Source organism: Scyliorhinus canicula, chromosome 24 (genome assembly GCF_902713615.1).
Source record: "Scyliorhinus canicula chromosome 24, sScyCan1.1, whole genome shotgun sequence".
In the NCBI taxonomy this organism is placed as follows: domain Eukaryota; kingdom Metazoa; phylum Chordata; class Chondrichthyes; order Carcharhiniformes; family Scyliorhinidae; genus Scyliorhinus; species Scyliorhinus canicula.
In genome coordinates, this window is record NC_052169.1 from 2,996,290 (window position 1) to 3,022,511 (window position 26,222).

General features: G+C 45.8%; 1 protein-coding gene across 7 annotated transcripts in view; it reads right to left on the minus strand.

Annotated features, from left to right (window-relative positions):
* myo9aa (myosin IXAa) overlaps positions 1 to 26,222 on the minus strand; it is a 251,246-nt gene that overhangs the window by 28,073 nt on the left and 196,951 nt on the right. For 6 of the 7 annotated variants that reach the window (XM_038784181.1, XM_038784179.1, XM_038784177.1 and 3 more), the window contains 7 exons: positions 21,277 to 21,379; positions 20,230 to 20,442; positions 10,646 to 10,752; positions 6,176 to 6,384; positions 4,856 to 5,085; positions 2,173 to 2,289; positions 1,824 to 2,012 (listed from right to left, as the gene is read on the minus strand). In XM_038784181.1, coding sequence (XP_038640109.1) covers positions 1,824 to 2,012; positions 2,173 to 2,289; positions 4,856 to 5,085; positions 6,176 to 6,384; positions 10,646 to 10,752; positions 20,230 to 20,442; positions 21,277 to 21,379 — 1,168 coding nt within the window. The remainder of the gene's footprint in view (positions 1 to 1,823; positions 2,013 to 2,172; positions 2,290 to 4,855; positions 5,086 to 6,175; positions 6,385 to 10,645; positions 10,753 to 20,229; positions 20,443 to 21,276; positions 21,380 to 26,222) is intronic. The other variant, XM_038784180.1, reaches the window with a different exon arrangement.

Below are 26,222 nucleotides of genomic sequence, written 5' to 3' on the forward strand. Positions count from 1 at the left end.
CGCAAGCTCTTCAAATGCGAGAAGACTTTCACCCGCTTCACCGCTCCAGCCAGCCCCCCACCCCCCTATCAGCCATGACTATGCCCACTAGCCCCGCCCCATAAGTGGGACCAAGCCCTAACCCTAGTCACCGTCAGCCAGATACCCCTCCCCAGAAACCTCCCAACCACTTCCTGCCAAATCTACTCCTCATTCCCCCTCTATTCACACCTCCCAGGCCCATTGAAACCTGTCCACAGGCTCGGCCAGCGGTGGACCCTCCTCCTCCTCCTCCCCCCCTGCCTTACCTTACTCCCGTTCACCAGCCAATTTAAGTTTACTAGCGAGGTATCCCCCACAGAGCCTCTCCCCCCACATCCTAGTACAAAAACCAACAGAACCCCCTCCCCCCACACCCAGCCCTTCAAAATCAGCCAAACATGATTAACTCCAAAAAGGGGGAAAGAAACCCCCGTCCCCAAACCATCCCCTCCCAACCACAACGTAGGAAAACAAAGTCCAAACTCAGTTCAGTCCCAATCCTTCAGCCCTCACGAATGCCTCCGCCTCCTCTGCTGTCCCTGGAGTCATGCGTGACTCTCAACTTCTCCGGGTAGACCAGTCCGAACCACACAGTACTCTTACAGAGCGCTGCCTTTGCCCTGTTAAAGGCCGCCCGTCATCTTGCCAGCTTCACTGTGACATCCTCATACGTACGAATACCACTGCCTTCCTACCTCACCTCTCGGTTCTGCTTGGCCCATCTCAAGACTTTCTCCGTTATCTGATAGCTGTGAAAACAGTCTTTCACAGCTCTCGGTGGATCATTCGCCTTTGGCTTTGGTTGGGGCGACTAATGAGCCCTATCCAGCTCAAAGAGGGACGTGTTCCCTTGCTCCCCTGACAACTTACTCCGTCCACTTCCGGCCCTCCAACCCCTCGGGCAGTCCCATGATCTGAGGATTCTGCCACCATGACCTGTTCTCCTGGTCCTCCACTTGTGGCTCTCACCCCTTTATTACTTTCCTGCACCTGCCATAGCTCGCATCCCTTCGAGGTCAGCTGGTCATGCGCCGTGACAATGCCTCCTCCACCCCCTTCAACACCTTTCCCTGCTCCCGCACTGCCTTCTTTCCAAGAGACTCCATTATCAGGGCCAACCCATCGCCCACCACCTGTTTGAGTGTTTCCATGCCGCTCAAAATGTTTGGCAAACTGCCGCTCAAACTCCACCACAGTCACCTGGGCCAACGTGTCACTTTCCCCCACCATCTTCCCTCCCACAGCACTCGGCACCGAACCCGAGCTCTCGGGCGGACCAGCGCTCGTTCCTTTTCGTCCCATTTTCTTCCGCTGGGCTTTTGACATCCTCTGACTACCACAACTTCACTGGAGAGCGTTCATTAAAATTACCTCCCGAAACTGGGTGAAATGGGCCAAGAAGCAAAAGCTCTAGCGGGAGCCACCCCATGTGTGACCTCCACCTACACGTCGCCACCCAAAGTCTTAGCTCACTTTCTGTGTTAATTATTTCAATTCTTATCGTGGCACTACATTGTAAATTTTGGATTCTCATCAGAAGTGAATGAAATGGACATGGCATTGTTGGTTAGGCCAGCATTTTGTATTGCCCACCCTTCATTGCCCTTGAGATGGTGGCAGCGAGCTGCTTTCTTGAACCGCTGCAGCCCACGTGGTGTAGGTACATCCACAGTGCTGTTAGTGAGGGAGTTCCAGGATTTTGACCCAGTGAGTGAAGGAACGGCCGATATATTTCCAAGTCAGGTGTACAAGTGCCTCTCAAAAAAAAGTATGTTTCGTGACTGACTTTTTAAACTTCTCACCTTCCCAGTGTTGCTCTCCTGAATTTTGTATTCCATCATAAACTCATCCAAGAACACCTTAAAAGTATTGACCCAAACTTTGACAGGTGACTCATTCCAATCACGTTGTTCCTGCCTCATCGTCTTCTCCAGAATCTGCTCAAACAGTGCATACAGATCTTTGTACCGGATGCTCTTCCCATTGTCCATCTGCAAAGAAATGGCATTACAACGGATCAAAAAACAGAATATCATTGCAACGTTATGGCTACCCCCCACCCCATGTAACTTACTGCTATGAATGCTTCACTGCACTGCCCATCCAATACAACATATGCCAAGTCCCAACCCAACCAAAAGATACACTCACCGCTAAAGCAGCTGAGTAAGAGTTGAAGATATTTAAACGGAACTCCTTTAGAGATTTCTTGAAAACAACATCCACAAATGTATCTTTCTTGCCTTCGTCAGTGTCCAGCTCAGTGATCTGAAACGGCAAAGCAAAACAAAAATATTCCTTTAGGTATCAATGCAAGAATTGGTCAGCATGTCAATATTTACTTTCTGTTAAAATACTTCTGAATTTTGCGAACATACACAATAGGAGTACCCTTCGAGCCTGCTCCCCAATTCAATAAGATCATTGCTGACCCTATTGCGCTTCAAATTCCACATTCCCATCCACCCCGATAACCTTCGATTCCCTTGCTTTACAAGAATCTATCTACCATCGCCTTAAAAATGTTCACTGACGCCACCTCCATCACCTAGTGAGGCAGAGAGCTCCAAAGTCGCACAACCCTCAAAGAAAGAATTTCTCCTCATTTCTGTCCTCAAGGGCAATCCCTAATTTTAAAACTTTTCCCCCTCGTTCTGGACTCACCCACAAGGGGAACATCCTTCCCATGCCCACCTTGTCTTGACCATTCAGGATCTTACATACTTTAGTCAAGTCACTCCGTGCTCTGATAAACTCCAGCAGAAGCAAATCCAGTCCCTCAAACGTTTGCGCACAAGACAAACCAGACATTCCAGGTATCAATCCAACAAACTTCCCCTGAATCATTCCCGAGGCATCCATATCTTTCATAGACCATTGAACTTACAGTGCAGAAGGAGGCCATTCGGGCCGTCGAGTCTGCACCGGCCCTTGGAAAGAGCACCCTACTTAACCCCACACTTCCACCCTATTCCTGTAACCCCACCTAATATTTTTGGACACCAAGGACAATTTATCATGGCCAATCCACCTAACCTGCACATCTTTGGACTGTGGGAGGAAACCGGAGCACCCGGAGGAAACTCACACAGACACGGGGAGGATGTGCAGACTCCGCACAGACAGTGACCCTGCCGGGAATCGAACCTGGGACCCTGGCGCTGTGAAGCAACTGTGCTACCATGCTGCCTAAATAAGGAAACCAAAACTACTAAAGTATTAGAAATGAGGGGGCAACACCGTGGCACAGTGGGTTAGCCCTGTTGCCTCACGACACAGAGGTCCCAGGTTCGATTCCGGCTCTGGGTCACTGTCCGTGTGGAGTTTGCACATTCTCCCCGTGTTTGTGTGGGTTTCACTCCCACAACCCAAAGATGTGCAGGGTAGGTGGATTGGCCACACTGAATTGCCCCTTAGAGAGGGTGCAGAGGAGGTTCACCAGGATGTTGCCTGGTACGGAGGGTGCTAGCTATGAAGAAAGGTTGAGTAGATTAGGATTGTTTTCATTGGAAAGACGGAGGTTGAGGGGAGACCTGATTGAGGTCTACAAAATTATGAGGGGTATGGACAGGGTGGATAGCAACAAGCTTTTTCCAAGAGTGGGGGTGTCAATTACAAGGGGTCACGATTTCAAGGTGAGAGGGGAAAAGTTTAAGGGAGATGTGCGTGGAAAGTTTTTTACGCAGAGGGTGGTGGGTGCCTGGAATGCTTTGCCAGCGAAGGTGGTAGAGGTGGGCACGACAGCATCATTTAAGATGCATCTAGACAGGTATATGAACGGGTAGGGAACAGAGAGAAGTAGACCTTGGAAAATAGGCAACAGGTTTAGATAAAGGATCTGGATCGGCGCAGGCTGGGAGGGCCGAAGGGCCTGTTCTTGTGCTGTAATTTTCTTTGTTCTTTGTTCTTGTTCTTAATTGGAAAAATGAATTGGGTACATTAAATTTATTCTAAAAAAAAAGTATTAGAAATGTGGGGCAAGATCTAATGGCATCGCCATGCCCGAGGCCAGTACATCACGCAAGAGGCCTCTCGCGAAGTTAACCACGCTCGTTCTGCCTCGTGAGATCGAACGAGATTTTGTTAGGCCTTGGCGTAACGGCACTTGGGGACGTCTCCCAGGCGATCCCTGGGTGGTCGGGCTCTGGACAGGGTGGTAGTCTGGCACCCCTGATGCCACCCGGGCACTGTGACACTGCCACCTGAGCACCCTGGCAGTGTCACCATGTGCCACTCTGCACTCCCTCGCCGAGTCCAGTAAAAGCAGAGCCCGTTTCATAGTGAGGTAATTTTTGGTGCTAAAGCAGGGGAAACACTCTGCTAAACGGGACTCTTTTATTTCCATTAAAGCACATCCATGGTCTCAACAATGCCCTGTATAACACATACCTGCTTTTATATTCAATTCCTATCATAATAAAGACAGCCTTTTTAATTACCGGCTGTATCTACACAGGAAGGATACTTTGGATACAAATGGAACACTTTACAAATTCATGCTCAAGCATTAGTACTAAAGACTCTCACATCAGTACAGCAATTAGTTGCAGAGCAAATATGTTTTCAGTATCCCCAAACAACATACTTCCCCCTCCACCTCAAAGGATTACTTCTTGCTACGGCAAACAAGCCTCCATCTGGTCAGAATTGGGTTATGATTGTCCAAAACTCTGGGCCCTATACAGTAGATGGCAAAATGTCTCATAGCATCATTCTGATGTGGATCTGCATCAGGTCATTTCACAACTTACTGCTCCACCCAGTCTCCGATAGTCCCTTTTACCTCTCTGTCCATGGCACCCGAGACTTGATGATTGTGTAGTTTCACACTTACCTTCTTCTGCAGGAATTCGGTCATACACTTGAAATCATTGGCACTGGTAATAATCTGTAATGCGTCGTGCTGCCACTGTATGGGCTCCAGCCCCACGTTGCTAATTTTCACACTCCTCCTCCGCTTTACCTTTGGCGACGGCTCTTTATTCTCCTTAAACTCTTTCCCCCGCTCTAGTCCTAAGTCAGGACTCCTGGGAGGAGTCGGGTTAGGAGGTATGGGATCTTGACCTGAGGGAGAACAGAAAAGTGCAACATCAACAACAGATCAATCTCTGCAAAGAGATAGAGTATTCGTTATGATCTTGTCCAATCAAACCTTTCAAGTGAGTGGTACTCAACATTTATGGAGAGTTCAAATCCCAAGATTGCTCTCTATTTTGGGAAGTGGGTCTGTACCTGCAACTTCAATCGTGTGACTTTGGAGAAGTTGCTATTTGGAGGCCAAACACCTCTTCCCAAGAAGTGAAAGGAAAAGATGTAAGATATACAGTTTATTAAATAGCTCAATGTTCATGGAATCCTTTCATCTGCTGCCACCCTGCTCCCCAAGTGCATTCTAATATCAGAGCCTGTAATAGAATTGCTATTACTAGATTATCCTCTGCAATCAAATTAAGGCACTTTAGTGTCTGAACATGCAAACTCTGCCTTGGAATTAGCAGCAAAGATTTTACTAGGTTACTGTTGCCTGAAGGCAGTGGAGTGGAATATATTAAAGAGACTTCAAAATGTTTCTTATTCATCTTCACTTTCATATTTCTATTTCTTCTTCACCAGTTTGTTCTGTTTGAACTTTGCGATCCTTTGAAGTATGTAAAGGACCATTTTTAACCACGTTTGACCTCATTATTGATAAATTCTGAACAAGAACAAGATTAGTTAGTATCTTCAGCCTGAGAAATATGGACTCAGATTTTGTTTACCGTCTTTGGCATATTGTTCCATGGTATGACAGCATGCAGCTGAAGATAGTAAAAGCTTCAACTCCCTGATGTTGGTTGATAATCTGCAGCATTGGAGGAGGCAATGTCTGAAGTGAAATGTTCCAATGATGCAATTGGATATTTAGCAGCTACAACACTACTCAAAGAGAGGCAGGGGTTTATCCCCATTTCCTGGCCAATATGCTTCCAACATTAGATGGTATTTATCCAATCCCTATTGGTGAGATCTTACAGTTCACAAATGACTTCTGTGATTACCAACAAGTGACCATATTCCAATGTAGGCATTGAAATTTGAATGGTTTCTGAAAGATATAATGAAGCATTAAATAAATTCAAACTGGTATTTCTCAAAAGCAATATTTGCTATTTACCTTTAAATGCGCCGTCTTTTCCTTCTGTCAGTGATAGACTGAGTGAAGTCTCACTGGGTTTGAGCTCCCTCTTCCACGGTTGCCCCTGGATATCCTGATCCATGTTGAGCTCCTGGAGCTCTGACTGAGTAGCCAGCTTGTCTCTCGAGAGCTTCTTCTCTCCCTGTTTTCTAGTTCCCCAGAATCTCATGCGACCCTTGAGTGGAGCTCTATGGATAGAAATCAAAGCCAGTTAACACATTCATTCCATCTTGGATCACAAAGTTATTAAAACTGTAAATCGGAATTATTTATTCTCATTCAAAATTTCTGGCTTCCCACTAGCTTTTATTTCCCATATGAGTTTCTGATTGAAATAAAGATTTTTCCTGCAGTTCAAACACAGGAAGCACCCCAGTGATCAACTGGAGGCAACAAAAAAACAAGGTGCTTCATTCCACCCTGTTAACCTGTTTGTAGGTGCTTTTATATTACAGCATTGCAAGTGATAGGAGGTACAAAGGTCTCTCTTCATTAACCGTACCCTAGGTTTTGAACCGCTTAGAAAACATTAAGGTTTGTTAAACAGAGGGAGCTAGTTCTCATTTACAGTTGAGCAATTGATCTTCTAAATTAAACTGCCACCTGTCTGGAAACTAAAATAGAGATAGTGGGTGCAGACCTCACTCTCCACAGACAGGAAAAGTATGGAAAGCAGCAATGTCAAATAATCTTGTAATTTGATATTAAGTTGGGAAATTGTGCGAGTCCATTGTTAAGGAGATAGTAACAGAGCATTTGGAAAGTCAAAACGCAATCTATCAGAGTCAGCATGGATTCATGAAGGGTAAATCCTGTTTGACTAATTTGTTAAGAGTTCTTTGAAGATGTAACAAGCTAAGTGGGTCCTGCAGATGTAGCATTTTTGGACTTCCAAAAGGAATTTGATACGGTGCTGCACAAAAGGTTAATACAAGGTAAGATCACATGGGGTTATGGGCAGCACTGTGGTGCAGTGGTTAGCACTGCTGCCTACGGCGCTGAGGACCCGGGTTCCATCCCAGCCCCGGGTCACTGTCTGTGTGGAGTTTGCACATTCTCCCCATGTCTGCGTGGGTCTCACCCCCACAACCCAAAAATGAGCAGATTGGGCATACTAAATTGCCCCCTAATTTGGGGGGGGGGGGGGGGGGGGGGGGGGGGGGATTAGGTACTCTTTAAAAAAAACTTTTTAAAAAAAATCGCATGGGGTCAGGGTAATTTATCAGTTGGATTTGGGCAGGGCTTTATTGACTGAGTCAGGTGCTCCGAGAGCCTCAAGGGGCCGGAAGGGGCAGGTCGGGGGGGGGTCTCGCTCTCTGCAGACAACCTGTATGTATCAGACCTATTCGAGGGGATGGAAGAAATCATGAGGATTCTAGGGGAATTTGGCCGGTTTTCAATGTATAAGCAAAATATGGGAAAAGTGAGACGTTTGCAGTCCAGGCGAGGGGACAGGAGAGGTGACTGGGGGAGTTAATCTAATCTACCGTTTAGATTAGTAGGGGGAAGCTTTAGAGGCCTCACGGTAGCATGGTGGTTAGCATCAATGCTTCACAGCTCCAGGGTCCCAGGTTCGATTCCCGGCTTGGGTCACTGTCTGTGTGGAGTCTGCACGTCCTCCCCGTGTGTGCGTGGGTTTCCTCCGGGTGCTCCGGTTTCCTCCCACAGTCCAAAGATGTGCGGGTTAGGTGGATTGGCCATGCTAAATTGCCCGTAGTGTAAGGTTAATGGGGGGATTGTTGGGTTACGGGTATACGGGTTACGTGGGTTTAAGTAGGGTGATCATTGCTCGGCACAACATCGAGGGCCGAAGGGCCTGTTCTGTGCTGTACTGTTCTATGTTCTATATCTAGGCATTTAAGTAGCGCGGGAATGGGACCGGCTGCATAAATTAAATCTGGCCCGGCTAGTAGACCAAATGAAGGACGATTTTCGGAGGTGGGACGCGCTCCCGTTGTCATTAGCTGGGAGGGTGCAGACAGTGAAGATGACGGTCTTCCCAAGATTCCTGTTCGTGTTTCAATGTCTCCCCCATCTTTATTCCGCGGTCGTTTTTAAACAGGTCCACAAAGTGATCTCTGGCTTTGTTTGGGCGGGCAAGACCCCGCGGGTAAGGAAGGTAATGCTTGAGCGGAGTCGGGCTGAGGGCGGGTTGGCGCTGCCAAATTTTAGTAACTATTACTGGGCGGTTAATATAGCCATGATCAGGAAGTGGGTGGTGGGGGAGGGGTCGGCATGGGAGCTTATGGAGGCTTCATCCAAGGGCACCAGTTTGGGGGTGTTGGTAACTGCGCCTCTGCCGTTCCCGCCGGCACGGTACTCCACCAGCCCTGTGGTGGTGGCAGCCCTGAGAGTCTGGGGGCAATGGAGAAGACATGTGGGAGCAGAGGGAGCATCGGTCTGGTCCCCAATCTGTAATAATCACCGGTTTGCCCCGGGAAGTACGGATGGGGGGTTCCGAATATGGCAGAGAGCAGGGATTGAGAGGATGGGGGGTTATGTTTATAGAGGAGAGCTTTCCGAGTATGGGGGCGCTGGAGGAGAAGTTTGGGTTGGCGAAGGGAAACAAATTCAGGTATCTACAGGTGCGGGACTTCCGATGTAAACAGGTGTCAACCTTCCCTCTCCTACCTCTAAGGGGGTTTCAGGACAGGGTAGTTTCCAGAGGGTGGGTCGGAGAACGGAGCGTCTCGGACATTTACAAGGAACTTATGGGGTCAGAGGAGACGCAGACCGAGGAACTGAAGTGCAAGTGGGAGGAGGAGCTGGGAGGAGAGATAGAGGATGGTCTATGGGCGGACGTGTTGAGTAGAGTCAACATGTCCACAACATATGCCAGGCTCAGCCTGATACAATTTACGGTCGGTCACCGGGCTCACATGACAGTGGCCCGGATGAGCAGATTCTTTGGGGTGGAAGACAGGTGTGCAGAATGTGCAAGAGGACCAGTGAACCATGTCCACATGTTCTGGACATGTCCGAAGCTCAGGGGATTTTGGCAGGGGTTTGCAGATGTCACATCCACGGTGATAAAAACAAGGGTGGTGCTGAGCCCAGAGGTGGCAATTTTCAGGGTGTCGGAAGGCCTGGGAATCCAGGAGGAGAAAGAGGCAGACATTCTGGCCTTTGCTTCCCTGGTAGCCCGGAGATGGATACTATTAGCTTGGAGGGACTCAAAGCTCCTGATGTCGGAGACCTGGCTATCGGACATGGCTAGCTTTCTCTGGAGAAAATCAAGTTCGCCCTGAGAGGGTCATTGTTAGGGTTTGCCCGGAGGTGGCAACCGTTCGTCAACATGGAATTTTGGCATTTATAGCTAAAGGGATAGAGTATAAGAGTAGGGAAGGGTTGCTGCACTGTACAAGGCATTAATGAGACCGCACCAAGAGTACTGTGTATAGTTTTGGTCCCTTATTTGAGGAGGGACGTAGTTGCATTAGAGGCAGTTCAGAGGAGGTTCACTAGATTGATTCCTGCGATGAGGGCTTTGTCTTATGAAGAGAGGCTGAGCAGTTTAGGCCTGTACTCTCTCGAGTTTAGAAGAATGAGAGGCGATCTAATTGAGGTATATAAGGTATGGAACCATCTAGATCGAGAGGTCACAGCTTCAGGATTAGGGGTAGCAGATTTAAAATCCAGATGAGCAGAAATTACTTCTCTCAGAGTCATGAAACTGTGGAATTCACTACCCCAGAGTGCGGTGGATGCTGGGACATAATTAGTGATGAGTTGAAGGGTTATGGGGAACGGGCAGGAGAGTGGAGTTGAGGCCGAGAGGAGATCAGCCATGATTGCATTGAATGGTGGAGCGGGCTCGAGGGGCTGAGTTGCCTAATCCTGCTCCGAGTTCTTATGTTCTGGGTTTCCTTGCAACACAACAGAATATTGTGCAGTTACAGACGAGTGGTAGCAAGTTTCAAATGCACGCTTGCAAATTTAAAATGTAGCATATATTTACTTATTTTTATTAACATTATTATTAGAGCCATTAGTTTCTAACACAAACGAATTGTGACTGCAGTCTGAACATAAATATGGTAGCACACAATAATTTGTTCATTACTTTTACAAAACACATACATTTGATGTCAATGCTTGGTGTAGCCGAAAGAGGTGGCCATGAGGAGATAATAGTGTGAGGAGATAATACAGTGCCTCCAGCAACTGTGTCACCTCACTCAGACTGTTGTTTTCCTAACGGAGTCCAGACAGCAAGCTATGCTCTGAGTCAATTCAAATCCCATCAGCACCCAACATGCACAGATTAAAACTTTTCAGCATGGGCCATTGTATTGAGAGAGATAAGCTGCAGGAACTCTTGTTAATTGTTCTAGTCCTCAGCCGCCCCCCCCCCCCCCCGCGGGTACTGACATCAGTTGCAACAACCTCAACGCTGCTCAGTTGAGATCAGCACAGGTCTGTATAAAAAAAGGTCTTAGCTCTCATTACCTGCCATCTGGAACATTACTCCCCTGAACAGGGTCCAATCTGCCCAGTTCATCTTGAGACTGTGCCTTGTGCAGTTTCCTTTGGTCTTCATTTCGTGTAGACTGCATCTGCAATACAGAGTTCAAACTAGCATCATCAGGGTCATCACAAATCCATGCCTACCTGTTCAGCTGATACTTCACTTATGCAATGGTCTAGAAAACATATTTATGGAGAAGATAACAAACTTTTCGTAAACTAACTGCACAACAGCTCAAACAGTCAATAACATCACGAGGCAACAGTGTTCAATTGCATTGCCGTTACAAAACTATAAGACATCACTAGCCAACCAGAGAATTTTACATTCAACTGCATTTTGCTCACTGGAATAAAAGTAATTGGCTTGCAATTCAATCAAAGTTACTATTTTCAACAATGGCAGTTCAATTGCATCACGGGAACATCATTCTATGAAAAGGAAAGATTAAAAATTACACAAGGTAGGAATGAAAAGGCTTGTCCAAAACATGGACCCTGGGCCAGATAATGACCCCCGAGGCCATTCTGTGTGTGACCCCCCAAAGCCATTGTGTGTGACCCTCAAAGCCATTGTGTGTGACCCTCGAAGCCATTGTGTGTGACCCCCAAAGCCATTCTGTGTGACCCCCAAAGCCATTCTCTGCGTGACCCCCGAAGCCATTCTGTGTGTGACCCCAAAGCCATTCTCTGTGAGACCCCCGAGGCCATTCTGTGTGTGACCCTCGAAGCCATTCTCTGTGAGACCCCCGAGGCCATTCTGTGTGTGACCCTCGAAGCCATTCTGTGTGACCCCCAAGGCCATTCTTTGTGTGACCCCAAAGCCATTCTGTGTGACCCTCGAAGCCATTCTCTGTGTGACCCTCGAAGCCATTGTGTGTGACCCCCGAAGCCATTCTGTGTGACCCCCAAAGCCATTCTGTGTGACCCTCGAAGCCATTCTCTGTGACCCCCGAAGCCATTCTCTGTGTGACCCCCGAAGCCATTGTGTGTGACCCCAAAGCCATTGTGTGTGACCCCCGAAGCCATTCTGTGTGACCCCCAAAGCCATTTTGTGTGACCCCCAAAGCCATTCTGTGTGACCCCCAAAGCCATTCTGTGTGACTCCCAAAGCCATTCTGTGTGACCCCCGAAGCCATTCTGTGTGACCCCCGATGCCATTCTCTGTGACCCCCAAAGCCATTCTGTGACCCCCGAAGCCATTCTCTGTGACCCCCGAAGCCATTCTCTGTGACCCCCGAAGCCATTCTCTGTGACCCCCGAAGCCATTCTCTGTGACCCCCGAAGCCATTCTCTGTGACCCCCGAAGCCATTGTGTGACCCCAAAGCCATTGTGTGTGACCCCCAAAGCCATTCTCTATGTGACCCCAAAGCCATTCTGTGACCCCCAAAGCCATTCTGTGTGACCCCCAAAGCCATTCTGTGACCCCCAAAGCCATTCGCTGTGTGACCCCAAAGCCATTCTGTGTGACCCCCAAAGCCATTCTGTGTGACCCCCAAAGCCATTTTGTGACCCCCAAAGCCATTCTGTGTGACCCCCAAAGCCATTCTGTGTGACCCCAAAGCCATTCTGTGTGACCCCCGAAGCCATTCTGTGTGACTCCCAAAGCCATTCTGTGTGACCCCCAAAGCCATTCTGTGTGACCCCCAAAGCCATTCTCTGTGTGACCCCCCGAAGCCATTGTGTGTGACCCCCAAAGCCATTGTGTGTGACCCCCGAAGCCATTCTGTGTGACCCCCAAAGCCATTCTGTGTGACCCCCAAAGCCATTCTGTGTGACCCCAAAGCCATTCTGTGTGACCCCCGAAGCCATTCTGTGTGGTCCCGAAGCCACTGTTCGAAATGTCAGTTAGACAAGTAAATGAACTGAAGATTCTGCCAGGGGTTGCTCCTCCAATCACAGGCAGCTTCTTTCCCACATTTTATGCTGATAGGCACATAAATGAGGGGCATATATGATAGGAGAGTGAGAGCGCACGTGTGTACACATATGTGAGCGAAAGAGAGAAAATGCGTGTGTGTCTGGCTCACACCCAGTCTCAGAATTGTCACTCATCCTCATTCCCAAACACCAACAGATATTCGCGCTACTCAATGGGCAAGGGTGAGGATCTTAGACGAGGAGGGAACTGGATACACACACATCTCTCTCTCTAATTAGTTTTTTCAATCAGCATATTGCGTTGGCATTGCTTTGTTTTTGCTTAGCAAATTATTTCCCTTCTTCACGGAATCACAGAATCCCTGCAGTGCAGAAGGAGGCCATTCGGCCCATCGAGTCTGCGCAAACCCTCTAAAGGAGCACCCGACCTAGGCTCATGCCCCCGCACTATCCCCGTAACCTTTTTGGACACTGAGGAGCAATTTAACATGGCCAGTCTACCTAACCTGCACATCGCTGGACTATGGGGCCTCACGGTAGCATGGTGGTTAGCATCAATGCTTCACAGCTCCAGGGTCCCAGGTTCGATTCCCGGCTGGATCACTGTCTGTGTGGAGTCTGCACGTCCTCCCCGTGTGTGCGTGGGTTTCCTCCGGGTGCTCCGGTTTCCTCCCACAGTCCAAAGATGTGCGGATTAGGTGGATTGGCCATGCTAAATTGCCCGTAGTGTAAGGTTAATGGGGGGATTGTTGGGTTACGGGTATACGGGTTACGTGGGTTTAAGTAGGGTGATCATTGCACAACATCGAGGGCCGAAGGGCCTGTTCTGTGCTGTACTGTTCTATGTTCTATGGGGGGAAACCAGAGCACCCGGAGGAAATCCATGCGTACTTGGAGAGAATGTGCAAACTGCAGTCACCTTAGGTCGGAATCGAACCCGGGGCCCTGGCACTGTGAGGCAGCAGTGCAAAACACTGCGCCGTTCCGCCCCCATATTGAATTATTTTTTGAAATTCACGCATCTTTCATGAATTTAATAATTGTCATCAACTTGAGTGAGAGGAAGTTGAAAAGTGCACCCCCCCGCCCCCCCCCCGTCAAGCAAAAAGGTTGGCCAAACCCGCATTAGAACTTAAAACTGCAATGCAAACATTAACTCAAGAGTTTAATTATTCATCCAGTAAGAACTATTATGCAATACTTTCTAACAAGCAATAAGAACTTGTCTCAGCTGATGAGTTATGATGAACTATGTAACACAGAATTTTTCCAAGTGCAGGTTGGGGGCAGGATTTGGGTGGGTTGTGGAACAATCAGTCACGGCGTTCCTGCACTGGTCCCAGCATTCTGAAGTAGCATCTCTCAGGGGTATGTGGGTCTCAGTGACAATGGCATGTGGCTGTGCTCCATAGCCCCACTGCAGTGTATCCACTTTGCGGTGGGGCAACCACTGTGCCTCCTTTACCTTTCCACAAAGAACGATCCGCGTTGTATGGAAGGGGGCGGGGTAGTAGGTAGTAGAAGGGTGAGTGGAGAGGGAAATGTGGCTCAGGCGCAGAGGGTACCGGCAAATGAGATGCCTCTCTGAGCCGTGCATGTGGGTGGGCTCAGGGGAAAGCTGGCCACAAGCCCTCTGGACTACTTGCAGAGCCATAATCCCACGCCACACAATCTTGAAGAATGGAAGTATGAGACATTAACATCAAATTGCTATATACAAATGGATATAACGTATAATTCCCCTCAAACCTATACTTTCTGTTGTCTTCGAGCAGGATAAATTGAATCACGACCAGCGAGAGTGCCTTCTTGTGAGTCCGAGTCTGACCACGGGCCTCTGAAATCGGCCTTCCAACTGATGGAGGAGAGTCAGCAAGAGACGGGCAAACATCAGGCAGAGGTTTTGGACGCCCACAACAGGATGGCATGCAAGTCAGACGAGTCTGTCCACCTGCTGGCTGCCTGAAGTGATGCCAGCCTGTGCGCGCATTGAGGTCTCCATGGGGAGGCTGGTGAACTCCATGGAGATCCCTGTCCAGCAGATCCTGTCGGCGATGCGCGCAGATCTGCATTCCACCACTGTAGCCATGGGGGAGCTTCTGCAGTTGGCACACGAGAGGAGAATGGGCCACCTCGATCTGCCTCCAGGTGCCCCTACCCCTGAAGGAGACAATCCGGGGCCATTGGCACCCAAAGAGAGGAGGGGAAGCTGGACACTGCTAGGACATCCACTCAGGAATCCAAGGTTGCCCGACCCTTCCAAACTCCCTCTGCCTGTGACCTCTTCAGCCTACCTCCCGCTGAATTCTCCCTTCCCATCCACCATTGAACCCGCCAAAGGGGCATCAAAGAATTCCGCCCATTACCTAGGATATGAACGTGATAGATCAAAGATCAATCACAAGATCAATTGCAAGCCATAAACGACTCTTCCTCTATGGGATTTTACTGTGCACTAAATAGCCACCACTGCTTCCCACTTCACAGTCACTATGTTAAAAGGTAATAACATTGACACATCTAATGTTTTGAGATACTTTTTACTTAGCAAAGTCCACCAGCTGCTCTGTTGACCACTGGGCCGGCAATTCCAGTCCCTGAGTCTCCGCCATATTTTTTTGTGCTGCAGACTCCACGTCTTCTTCGACCAGCGATCTGTCCTTTTCAGGCCACTTCTGGTCCACAAATCCATACACTGGTGGGGAATCCTTCTCCTCTACCTCCCAATCTCCTGTTTTGACGATCAAATCCCCCATAAGTCATGGAAAAAGGTCCCAAAGGTCCAACATGAGTGGGAGCTACCAAATAAGCGACCACTCACTCCATGGCCGCCACTGGAAGTGCTCGAGATACATTTTAGGTGCAATAAATGAAGATTGCAATGCATTCTGATCTTTCCTTCACATTTCTATTGTTATCAAATCTGTTGATAATGCTGACATGTCCAATAGACCAATACGTTTTCAATGGAATTTGGTCAAAATAAGTATACTAGCTAAGGAATTATACGTAGAACTTAATGTTAAAATATTAAACTGACATGAAATATGCATCCATCGTAGATTTCATGCAGTCAACGCAAGAGTCTCATCAAAAAATTACTCATGCATTGACAATCACCTTAAGGTCATTTCGCTATAAATGAAAACCAGTTCCTTTAATAATGTCCCATTTGTAACAGGGTCACATGTGAAATAGTGTGTAACTTTGGTTGTCTCTGCTTCAAAAGGACATCACTGCATCAGACAGAATCAGGAAAGTGAAATCAAAGCGAACACAGCACGTAGAAAATTAGCAATGCATGACAAACAGGCCTAAAATTTCTGATTCAAGTGTAATTTCTTTCAAACGTTGAGTTAACGGAACATATACAACTCCTATGGTTAATTTCATAAGAATGTTTGTGGAGTTTTAACACTCGTTTCTTCAGAGCACACTTTTATCGACCTTGAAATACGTTGCAGATTTCCAAGTCAGCTGTCCATGTTCGTAATGTGCTCACAGCCGTCATTCATTAACGTATTTGCAGTATTTTAACACGCCTGTAATTTCTTTGCTGCCCCAAGCTATTACTAGTCAATGTAATAATCTGGCACAGGCCTGTACTAACTAGTTCAGTTCCAAGACCTCTTGGGCCATCAAGCCCTTACACAAAGTCTCTGCCTTACTTGGAGCGCTTGTTCTTCTTACATGTAGTTACTGAGTCACATGCGTGCTGAGAAAATTCATCTTATTCTCAAATTTTTCACATTGTTATTCTTCATCAGGTCCAACTAGAAAGATTGAGAGGCTTCACGCTCTAAGCTAGGAAAAAAGGCAACTAGGAAAATGTTGAAAATACTTACAGAATCAAAGGCAGCTTTAGTCATGGATGGAAGACAAGCTATGGTTAAACCACGAGTTCCTTTTGACAAAGCATGAGAGTGCCCCTTTTATAGAAACGTGAAAGTGCTGAGACTGAAAGACTGTTAGCTTACTCAAAAAGAAAAATAGCTCAAACTTTTCCTTTTCTTGAGTTTGGACTTTTCCATTTTTTTTCCCCCTCCTCTCCTTTTACAGGAGAAATACATTAAATCCTCTCACTGACTGGAAAAAGAATCAAGGATTGGCAGCTGATTGCCCAAGTTGGACATGACTTACACAGAGAACAGGCGTAACGCACGGAAACTCTTCTTTACTTAAATTTTGAAGTTTGTCTCCAGTACACAAATTAACATTGCATGTTTGGGGAGAGAAAGTTATAAGAAAAGCATTGTTACCTCAAATCAAGCTTTTGAAAGGACTGTGACTTTCACAAGTTTGATAAGGTGGTCTATCTGATGTGTTTGTGATGTTAACAGGTGAGGGCAGATCAATTTTACTAATGGCTGCAAAATGCAAGAAACACATTTTCCAGACCATTGGCTTTAAGCTCTTCGTAAATGGTTGAGGAGTCTTGTACTGCTGCAAATTATGCCAGCTGTCAATAGAGGGGAAAACTGAAGCTGCAAAAATGAATTTGGATTGAACAAGTTATGCAAACATATTACCAACATATGTTAAGAACAGTTTCAACGTAAAACTCATTTGTGGATTCTGAATCTACTTTGCAGCAGAGAGGAATTAATATTTTCTAAAAATATGCGCTCAAATCTAATCAAAATATTTAACTCAAGCCAACGTTGAAACAAAGTACTGGTCTCCTGAGCTTATGGCCAATAATGAATCCCGAGGTATTGAAATACCTCTGTGGATAGGTAGGTACACCACCCGGCATTGTACAGAGGCACAAACAGCAATAACCTGTCAATTGGTGGTCAGGTCTGTACTGAGTTAGCTGACCTTTGCACGGGCGGAAGTGCCACAACAGACAGCGTCCCTCATCGACAGAGAGAAAAGACAAACCAAGACTGCTGCTTCGGATCACTCCAGCAGCCCTTACCCAAGTGTGGCGCAGTGTTAAATTGTGCGCGTGCTGTGGGATTACTTTCTTCAACACTCTGCAGGCTGACAACATTTCTATAAGATTCAGAATGAAGTCTTGGCTGGAACAAAATGAAAGTTCAACACTTACATTTTTAACCGTCTTAAAAAAGTAAGTAACCGTTACAAGTCTACCAGGAGAGGATCTAAGTTTTCATTCCACCTTTATGAAACATTCACAGATTAAGAAATCTTACTGACTGAACAAACAGTAATAATGGCACCCTGCACAAGTGAATGTGATTGAAGACACAACTGGTGATTGTACAGCCCTGTAGATGGCACTGTCTCGTTAGTATTCGCTCGAGACTGGTCCAAACACAGACTCTGTTACACGGTTATCAGGATACTAGCATTCTGCTGTCGAGAGAGAAAATCAGATTCCAATTTTCAAATAGAAAGTCAGGCTTTGGCTTTGTAGCAATGAAAATCCACTGAAATTGAAGTGTGAACAGCACACAATAATGAATAGTGTACATAGCCAGGATCGATCTTCAACATGTAAAAATCTTATGTAGGTTAGTAGTACCCTTGGTCAGTACCAGCCAGCCATTTGCAGGTTCTCCAACCTCTCTGCGCCGTACCAGACAACCTTGTAGTTGACATCTACAATAGCAATGGTGGTCAGGCATTTTATAATACCAATTTAAATAAACATGACGACTCATAACATATAATCTTTAGTGCAACCACAACAAATTATAAATGCGGCTAGCATGAAAATTACCTACAAAAGAAACTTTGCCTACAATTAACAGTGATGCACACAACTAAATGTTGACACTTCAAAATTCAGTTAAAATTAGAATTCACAGTATTCGTTTTTGCCAGTTTGTAAATTGTACACCAAAATTAAATCAGCGGAGGGGTGGGAAAAAAAAAGAGGCAGTGGCATTTAGCTGGCAGCGAGATACCTGCTATGCTGTTAATAAAACCCACAAGTTAGAATATAGATCGAGGTGCAGGTGTTAAAAGTGACAGAGGGAAAAACATGTGCAGGTATAAACCAAACAACGCAGTTAGGTAAGCTATGACATGCAGTAATTTGCTAAATCAAGTCGACTAGAAATGGAATATTAATGTTGGCTAGCACAGTTAGGGGAGTAGTAAAGGCTAGTGAAAAGGATTGGCTTAGTAACAGAAGGGTCCCCAGACAATGCAGAAACATTGTGACCAGATCTCCTGGAGCTTAACAGAGAGTTCCTGTATAGGACAGTGGTGGTCTAAACCCCAAATATATGGTTGTTTTAAAAGGAAACACTCAAACACATTCAAAAATACGTTACTCAATACACTCTGAATTTAATGGGGGCCTGTCTTCAATTTTCATTTCTTATTTCCCCCTCCTGGATGCGCTGTTGGCAAAACTTTCCGTGGAGTTGTGGCAGTCCAGTCCAACGATGTGCAGGTTAGGTGGATCGGCCATGCTAAATTGTCCCTCAGTGTCTAAAAGATTGGATGGTGTTTGCTGGGTTGTGGAGATAGGGTGAGGACGTGGTGCTCTTTCCAAGGGTCGGTGCCAACCTGATGGGCCAAATGGCCTCTTTGTGCACTGCAGGGATTCTCCAATACCCCTGTGATTTACTCTATTCTTCATGCAAAAGTCTAGACAGCCACTTTTGACCCATATTTAACCAATGGGGGTCATTGCTGTTGAGTTTATTCCAACCACGAGCACATTTTCTGGAAAAATCAAAGACAGAAAATGGAGAATTTTTTTTCTTGTGTCCCAGATTTAATTCCCAATCTATATTCAATTATTGCTTTAGCTGAGATGTTACCGGTGATCTCAGCGCCCTCAACTGGAGTGCTGATGGCACCCCACTCCAGGAAGGTCAAGGCAGGAAAAGGAACGCGTTGAAATAATTTCACACAAGCTTTCACCGCTGGATTGACAAAAATCTATTGAATACAGAAGTGACTGGTTCTCTGTCATTGGAATAAACTGAATATTGTGCAGGTGACACTACAAGTCACTGAGGTGGCACCAAAATTGATAAAATGGCCCCAGAACACAAGCCATTTTGTAGGGAAACCAGGTCACTTCTGGCCATTTGGGCATTGAATTCATGATCTCTAATATTAACGGTAAGAAGTCCTACAACACCAGGTTAAAGTCCAACATGTTCATTTCAAACACTAGCTTTCGGAGCACTGCTCCTTCCTCAGGTGAATGACCAGTGCTCCGAAAGCTCGTGTTTGAAACAAACATGTTGGACTTTAACCTGGTGTTGTAAGACTTCTTACTGTGCTCATCCCAGTCCAACGCCGGCATCTCCACATCATCTCTAATAATAAGACTGGGACGTCTGCAGCTCATTATTTAAAAAAAAACTACCCCATCGTTATAATGCAGCTGGCAGGGAAATGCATATTATGCGTTAATTTGCTCACAAGTTACGGCATTGATTACATTTTATTGCTAATATTTCATACAACTTATGTTTTATACAAGAAACAAATTGGATAAGCGCTATTGAAGTAGGAAGGGTCTCATTGTCTATGGCCCTTGTTAACAGCCACAGAACTAACCGTGAAAAGCCTGCAGTAATTTACACACAGGTACTGTGCTTGTGCATTGAGTGTTACCTTCTAAAATCTGAAAGGCAGGGGGAGGTTAAGCAGTTCCAGGTGTCAGTATTGCTTTCTACCCCACATTAAGGGTTAGCAAAGAGATGCTCCCAGATTTGACTTGCGCCCAATTGGCCAGTTTTTTATTTACCATTTCTGAGTCACTGTGACAGGCCTGTCCGGCACTGTCCTTGGGTCTCAGCTCAGACCCAGGTTGGTCGGGGGAGAGAGGGGGGTCAGCGGAGGGGTCATCATACTCCTCGTCCTCAGACTCTCCCTCCCCTTCGGCGTTACAGCCTCTAGTCAGGAAATCTGAGCGGGTCCGCGCCATGCGGGCTTTCTTTTTGCGTACTGGTCTTGCAACCTGATTGACCGAATAACACACAAAAAAAATCAAAACACATGTAACTAAAAGAAAAATGTCCAAGCGAGAAGTTGGATGAGTCTGGGCTCTTAAAAAAAAGAGACGACATAACATCAACAAACCATCCTCATCTACAAAAGCACAGCTAGAAAAACCGAAACAATAAAAAACAGGATACAGAAGTGAAGAACAAGACAGCAAACATTTCAAGAGGTCAATGCTTTGTATATATATATATTTTTTAAATGTATCAAGATACTGATGAACAGCGGCATCGTGCTAGTGTAACACGCCTCTGTACAGGTCCGAAGGTTTCAAGCTTGATAACCAGCCACTGCTGAATTTGTGAGGGTTCCTGCCCCTGATCACTATCCACTGGCTCCTGCTGCAAAGTACAAGTCTGAATGCCGGGTGGGAACAAGATTGTGCATAGATGTGATGCCCCCACAGTCAAATAGATTGCAAACAACCAATGCACAGGCTCACTCACGGATAAACAGTAATTCGGGTAAGATACTGGCATGTACGGAATTATAACCTGAAACAATTAGTATATTCAGGAGATGGGGGAAATTTAAGATTTGATTTAAAAAATGGAAGATTGAGACATTAATGCTCATTATAAACTTCTGTAAAGTGCAGACTTTGCTTACATATTGTAAATGTTAGCTGGAAGCTGTGGACTTGTTAGTTTCCACAGCAGAATGCAGTACAAGATTTGCTTTAAACAAATCTCATTCACCGCAAGCTCATACTCTCTTTAGAAACTATTTCACTGTTGTGCTCACTGGTTTCCTTCACAAACTACGACAGAAACAGGATTAAATTGCTTACATCAGTTTCTTTTAATAGTGAAGTTTTCACCATCTTTTCTCTGAAAGGTTGCTCTCCTTTGGAAAGTTCAGATTTTTCCAGATTCACAGAATCCTTGTCCAACCTGTAAAATACAGCAGTAAATAAGAAGCAATATTCAACCGAATCAGTAGCAGATTTTCCAAGGTTTAATAACTTTGGGCGTGATTCTCCGGCTTCATTGTGCTCTCAATCAAACGTAACGAGGCCGATGAATAGTGGGAAAGGCCCAAAACAAGTTCCGCGCCGAGCGCCAAACAGTTTGGGATGCAACCGTCCCGCTCCCGTAGGCAAAATCGGGATCTCGCCGTAGCGTGGTGAGACACCAATTATCACCACTTAAGCCCCATTTCAATACAATTAACGAGAGCCACTCCATATCCAATGGCCTCCCGTCATTCAGCAGCCTCCCTAGCAAGTGCTCACACTGGCACTGATTAATACTCCTTTTGAAAAACGTGAATCTAGTGGATGGGCTTCTGTGGGAGCCGAGGAGATGAGTAGCCATCTTTGCTGACAGGCAAAGAGCCCGGGGGTGCTGCTATTGCCTCTGGGGTCTGGAGGTTAGCCTGCAGTGCGGAAGGAAGTGAGAGCAGCATAATGGTTGAGCAAAAAGTTGTTTAACGTGCTGTACAATACCCCACTCTCGGGGTATTGCTCCTCAATGATTGGGACATGCTCTGCAGCACCCCGGCCATGCCCATCTGAGAGTGGGACATCTCCCGCAGAACCTCATCAAGGTCAGCCTGGTGCTCGGTGACATACCCCAGTAAGTCGGACATTCTGCTGAGACCCTCAGCCATGGCCATCACTGACTGAGCGACTCCTTGGACACCATGAGTGTACCAGAAACACATATAAAGACAAAGTCAATGATGCAAGGTGATACTTTGAATGAGAGTCTTTGTAGGTAATTAAGTCTTTATAGGTCCAGACGGTGCGACTGGAGAGAGGGATAATCACAGGTTAAAGAGGTGTGAATTGTCTCAAACCAAGACAGTTGGTAGAATTTCACAAGCCCAGGTGGGAGGGTGCATGTAATGCGACAAAGTCCCAGTTGAGGCCTTACTCACGTGTGCGGAACTTGGTTTCTGGAACCCACCTCTTCATTCACCTGATGAAGGAGCTACGCTCTGAAAGCTAGTGATTCCAAACAAACCTGTTGGACTTTAACCTGGTGTTGTAAGACTTCTTACTGCACTCCTCACTTAGGTTGAGGGAGCAGGGTTCCTACTCCTGTTCTCTCTCCAGTGCATCTGCTCATGCAGTGCATTAAACTGAACACATAAGCGTGAAGTGGCAATGTCAAAAGGAAATTTGCAAAGGAAATTAAACTGGCGCCTGTCTGCCCTCATAAGTAGTTGTAAAAAATCCAACGTCTTATCCCGGTCTAATCCTGTAATAATTTTGTGAGTTTCTATAAGATCCCCTCTCACTCTTCTAAACTCCAATGAATATAATCCTAACCGACTTCATCTCTCCACATTTGACAGTCCCACCATCCCAGGAATCAGCCTGGTAAACCTTCGCTGCACTCCCTCCATAGCAAGATCAGGTGCTGGTTGTTTTCTGTTGAAACTCTCTACATTACAACAGTGACTATACCATGTCATCTCAAGGGCAATTAGGGATGGGCAATAAATGCTGGCCCAGCCATCGACACTCGCATCCCATGAAATAATTTTTGAAAGTACTTCACAAGCTGTGAAATTATTTTGTACATCCTGGCAGCTTGAAGGGTACTTTAGAACTACCTTGCACAAGAACATATTTAAGTTTGGTAGAAATGCCACAACATTCATTCTCTAGGCTCACATTTGAGAAATGGTCACTTTGACATGGTATCAGAGGGCTGCCTGCACCCTTACAACTGAAAGAATAAGTGAACAAAAATATAACTCCAGGACAATACTCACCTCCATTCCTTCACAAGATGCCCTCCCATGTCTAGTAACTGCGAAGTTTCACAGTTATAAGTAAGTAAAGTCACCATACTCCTAGATGACCATAGGCTGCTTTTCCCTTTGAGGGGGAGAGCTGTGGGTGGTGATTTAACCGGAGGGTCACCACACCTCAGGCAAGGGGCAAGGTTGAGAAGGCGGGGCATTCATGAATAACTTCAGTCAGTACAGGAATACAGTTATACAGCGCAGAAGACATGGCTGTGTTAAGTAGCTTTTAAAATAACATCCTTACCTCTCTTATTCTGAAAAAAGTTCATTGAACAATACTTTTACAACAATCACCACTTAACAACTTACACCATAAACTGAACCTCTAAATTTATTACCACTAGTAGTTGAAAGCGAGTCAGTAGCTTAGAATGCCCAAAACCAGATGAAAAATATTGTCTCTGGTTAATAGCACAACGTGCAGGCTGTTTTCTGTTAGTTGAGCTTTGAACAATCTGAAAGCCCAGGACAATCTGTGGCACTACAAGCTGCTCGCAAACAGCCTACCTACCGTGGTTAAACGGGCATCTTGTTCTCTCAGTCAATTTCAATTAAATGAGCTATTAGAAAATAGTACTGAGATTAAGAATTGTCAGTCACAAGAGGAAACAAGGGACCACATAGGGGCAAAAAACCTTTCAGATACCATTTCAGAAATGGCATCAGCTTAAATCTGAATAAATCAAAACACCTGAAGCTTTAAGCAGTCTCAAACCCCCTAATTAGCTACCAACCGATTACATCATGACAAACATTCGGGATGGAACACTTTATCATGATATTTATTTAAGGCAGCACGGTGGCGCAGTGGGTTAGCCCTGCGGCCTCAAGACGCCAAGGTCCCAGGTTCAATCCCGGCTCTGGGTCACTGTCCGTGTAGAGTTTGCACATTCTCCCCGTGTTTGCGCGGTTTCGCCCCCAAAACCCAAAAGATGTGCAGGGTAGGTGGATTGGCCACGCTAAATTGCCCCTGAATTGGAAAAGAAAATGAATTGGGTCCTCTACATTTAAAAAGAAAGAGAATTGGGCACCATCAACACTGTTCTAATTCTGTGATTCCAGAATCTCACTTATCCTTTGTGACTCTCTATCTCAATTCTGTTAAGACTCCAGTTTCACTTCATTCTCTGTGTGTCACTTTCTATGTCCCTTCATTTATGTTAAAGCTCCAGTTTTACAATGTCCGCCCCCCCCCCCCCCCCCAAATGCCTCTATCAGGTTTGCTCGTTCTGCAAAAATCCAGTCCTACACTCTTTCTGCTCACGTCTTTCACTAATTATGCAGCACCGCAGCTCCATACTTCCGCTGCATGTATCTCTCCCTTAGAGGACTGCAATTCTGTGCCTCTGACTGTGCATGTATCAATATGGAAGCATAAAAGCCACTCCATACTGTAACACAATATCAGTTATTATTATTTAATCTCTTGCAGTCGTATATAGGCAGAGGAACATATTTTAAAAGGGTCCACATTAAAGAATGCATTTTGTGCTGGTCATTCTAAGCAATAACATAACTTCCATTTCGGGTACCAACATGCCCCAGCAAAGTTAAGCTATCTCTATACGAACATATCACACACTCCCAGCTGCAGATCAGGTTGGGAACAAAGTAAAGCACTCCAAGGTCAAGTACAGGCACAACAGAGGATGGCACACAAGGAAAGAGGATACACAAAGATCCAGAATGTGGCAGTGGTTGGAGGAGATTGGGGGGGGGGGGGGGGGGGGGGGGGGGAGGAAGAGAGAGAGAGAGAGGAAGGAATATGTCAAAGCATAGCTCCATCTACACTGCTGTATCAAACACGTTCAGGTCAGGTATTATACAATTGGATACAAAATTCCCTCTGCAACGTTCCAACCATGTTGCTAAGCCACACGCTCAGAACAGCAACATCTTGATCACTAGTTTCCCATTTCTCACAGCAAATTGAGACATTTCTGAATATTTACTGACAAACTAGATACAGTTTTGTGGGCTCACATCCAAGAAATTGCCCAATCAATCTTTACTTATTATATATTACGAGTTTTCATGGTGGTAGTTAACAGATTTAATTTCTTTTAATTTCAAATGGATAGGGTGAGCATTGATGGTCCTGATGGCCTGTTTACACCTTTCTTTTTGCAAATACTTCACACCCTAACAAAAGTAAAAACAAATCCAGAAAATAAATTGACCAAAATTTCTTCAACCTTGATGTTGTTCTGACTATGGGCCTCAGTCCTTCATTTTTTTTCCAAAGTTAAGAAGAGTGAATTCAATCTGGGTGTCAGCCTCCAATGCCTTTAACAAACACCCCTACTTTGTTGTACACCATCTTGGGCAGTTAGCCTAATATCGGTCACTTGGAAAATGGTAGAAGCCATTATAAAATATGTTAGAGCAGGGCACTTGGAAAAATTCAAGGAAAATCATGTTGAACCAATTTCTGGTAGTTCTTTGAAGGAGTCACATGTGGATAAAGGGAATCTGTGGATGTACTGGACTTCAATGTGCAGAAGGCATTTGATAAGGTTCCACAATGATTATTGCATAAATGCTCAAGATGTAGGGGGGGGGGGTGACACGTTGGCATGGGTTGAAGATTGACTAGCTATCAGGAAACAGAGATTGCAACGCTCAGAGGTACAGAGGTGTACGAGTGCATGAATCACAAAACGCTAGCATACAGGTACAGCAAGTAATTAGGATAGTTATAGAATGTTATTATCTGTGAGTGGAATCGAGGACAAAAATAGAGAGGTTATGCTTCAGTTGTATAGGGCATCGGTGAGATCACATCTGAAGTGTTATGTACACTATCGGTCTACTTATTTAAAGAAAGGAGTAAATGCATTAGCAGTTCAGAGAGGGTTTACTGGATAAATACACGGAATGGGCAAGTTGCCTAATGAGGAAAGATTGGAAAGGTTAGATTTGTATCCATTCGAGTTCAGAAGAGTAAGAGACTTGATCCAAACCTTTAAGATCCTG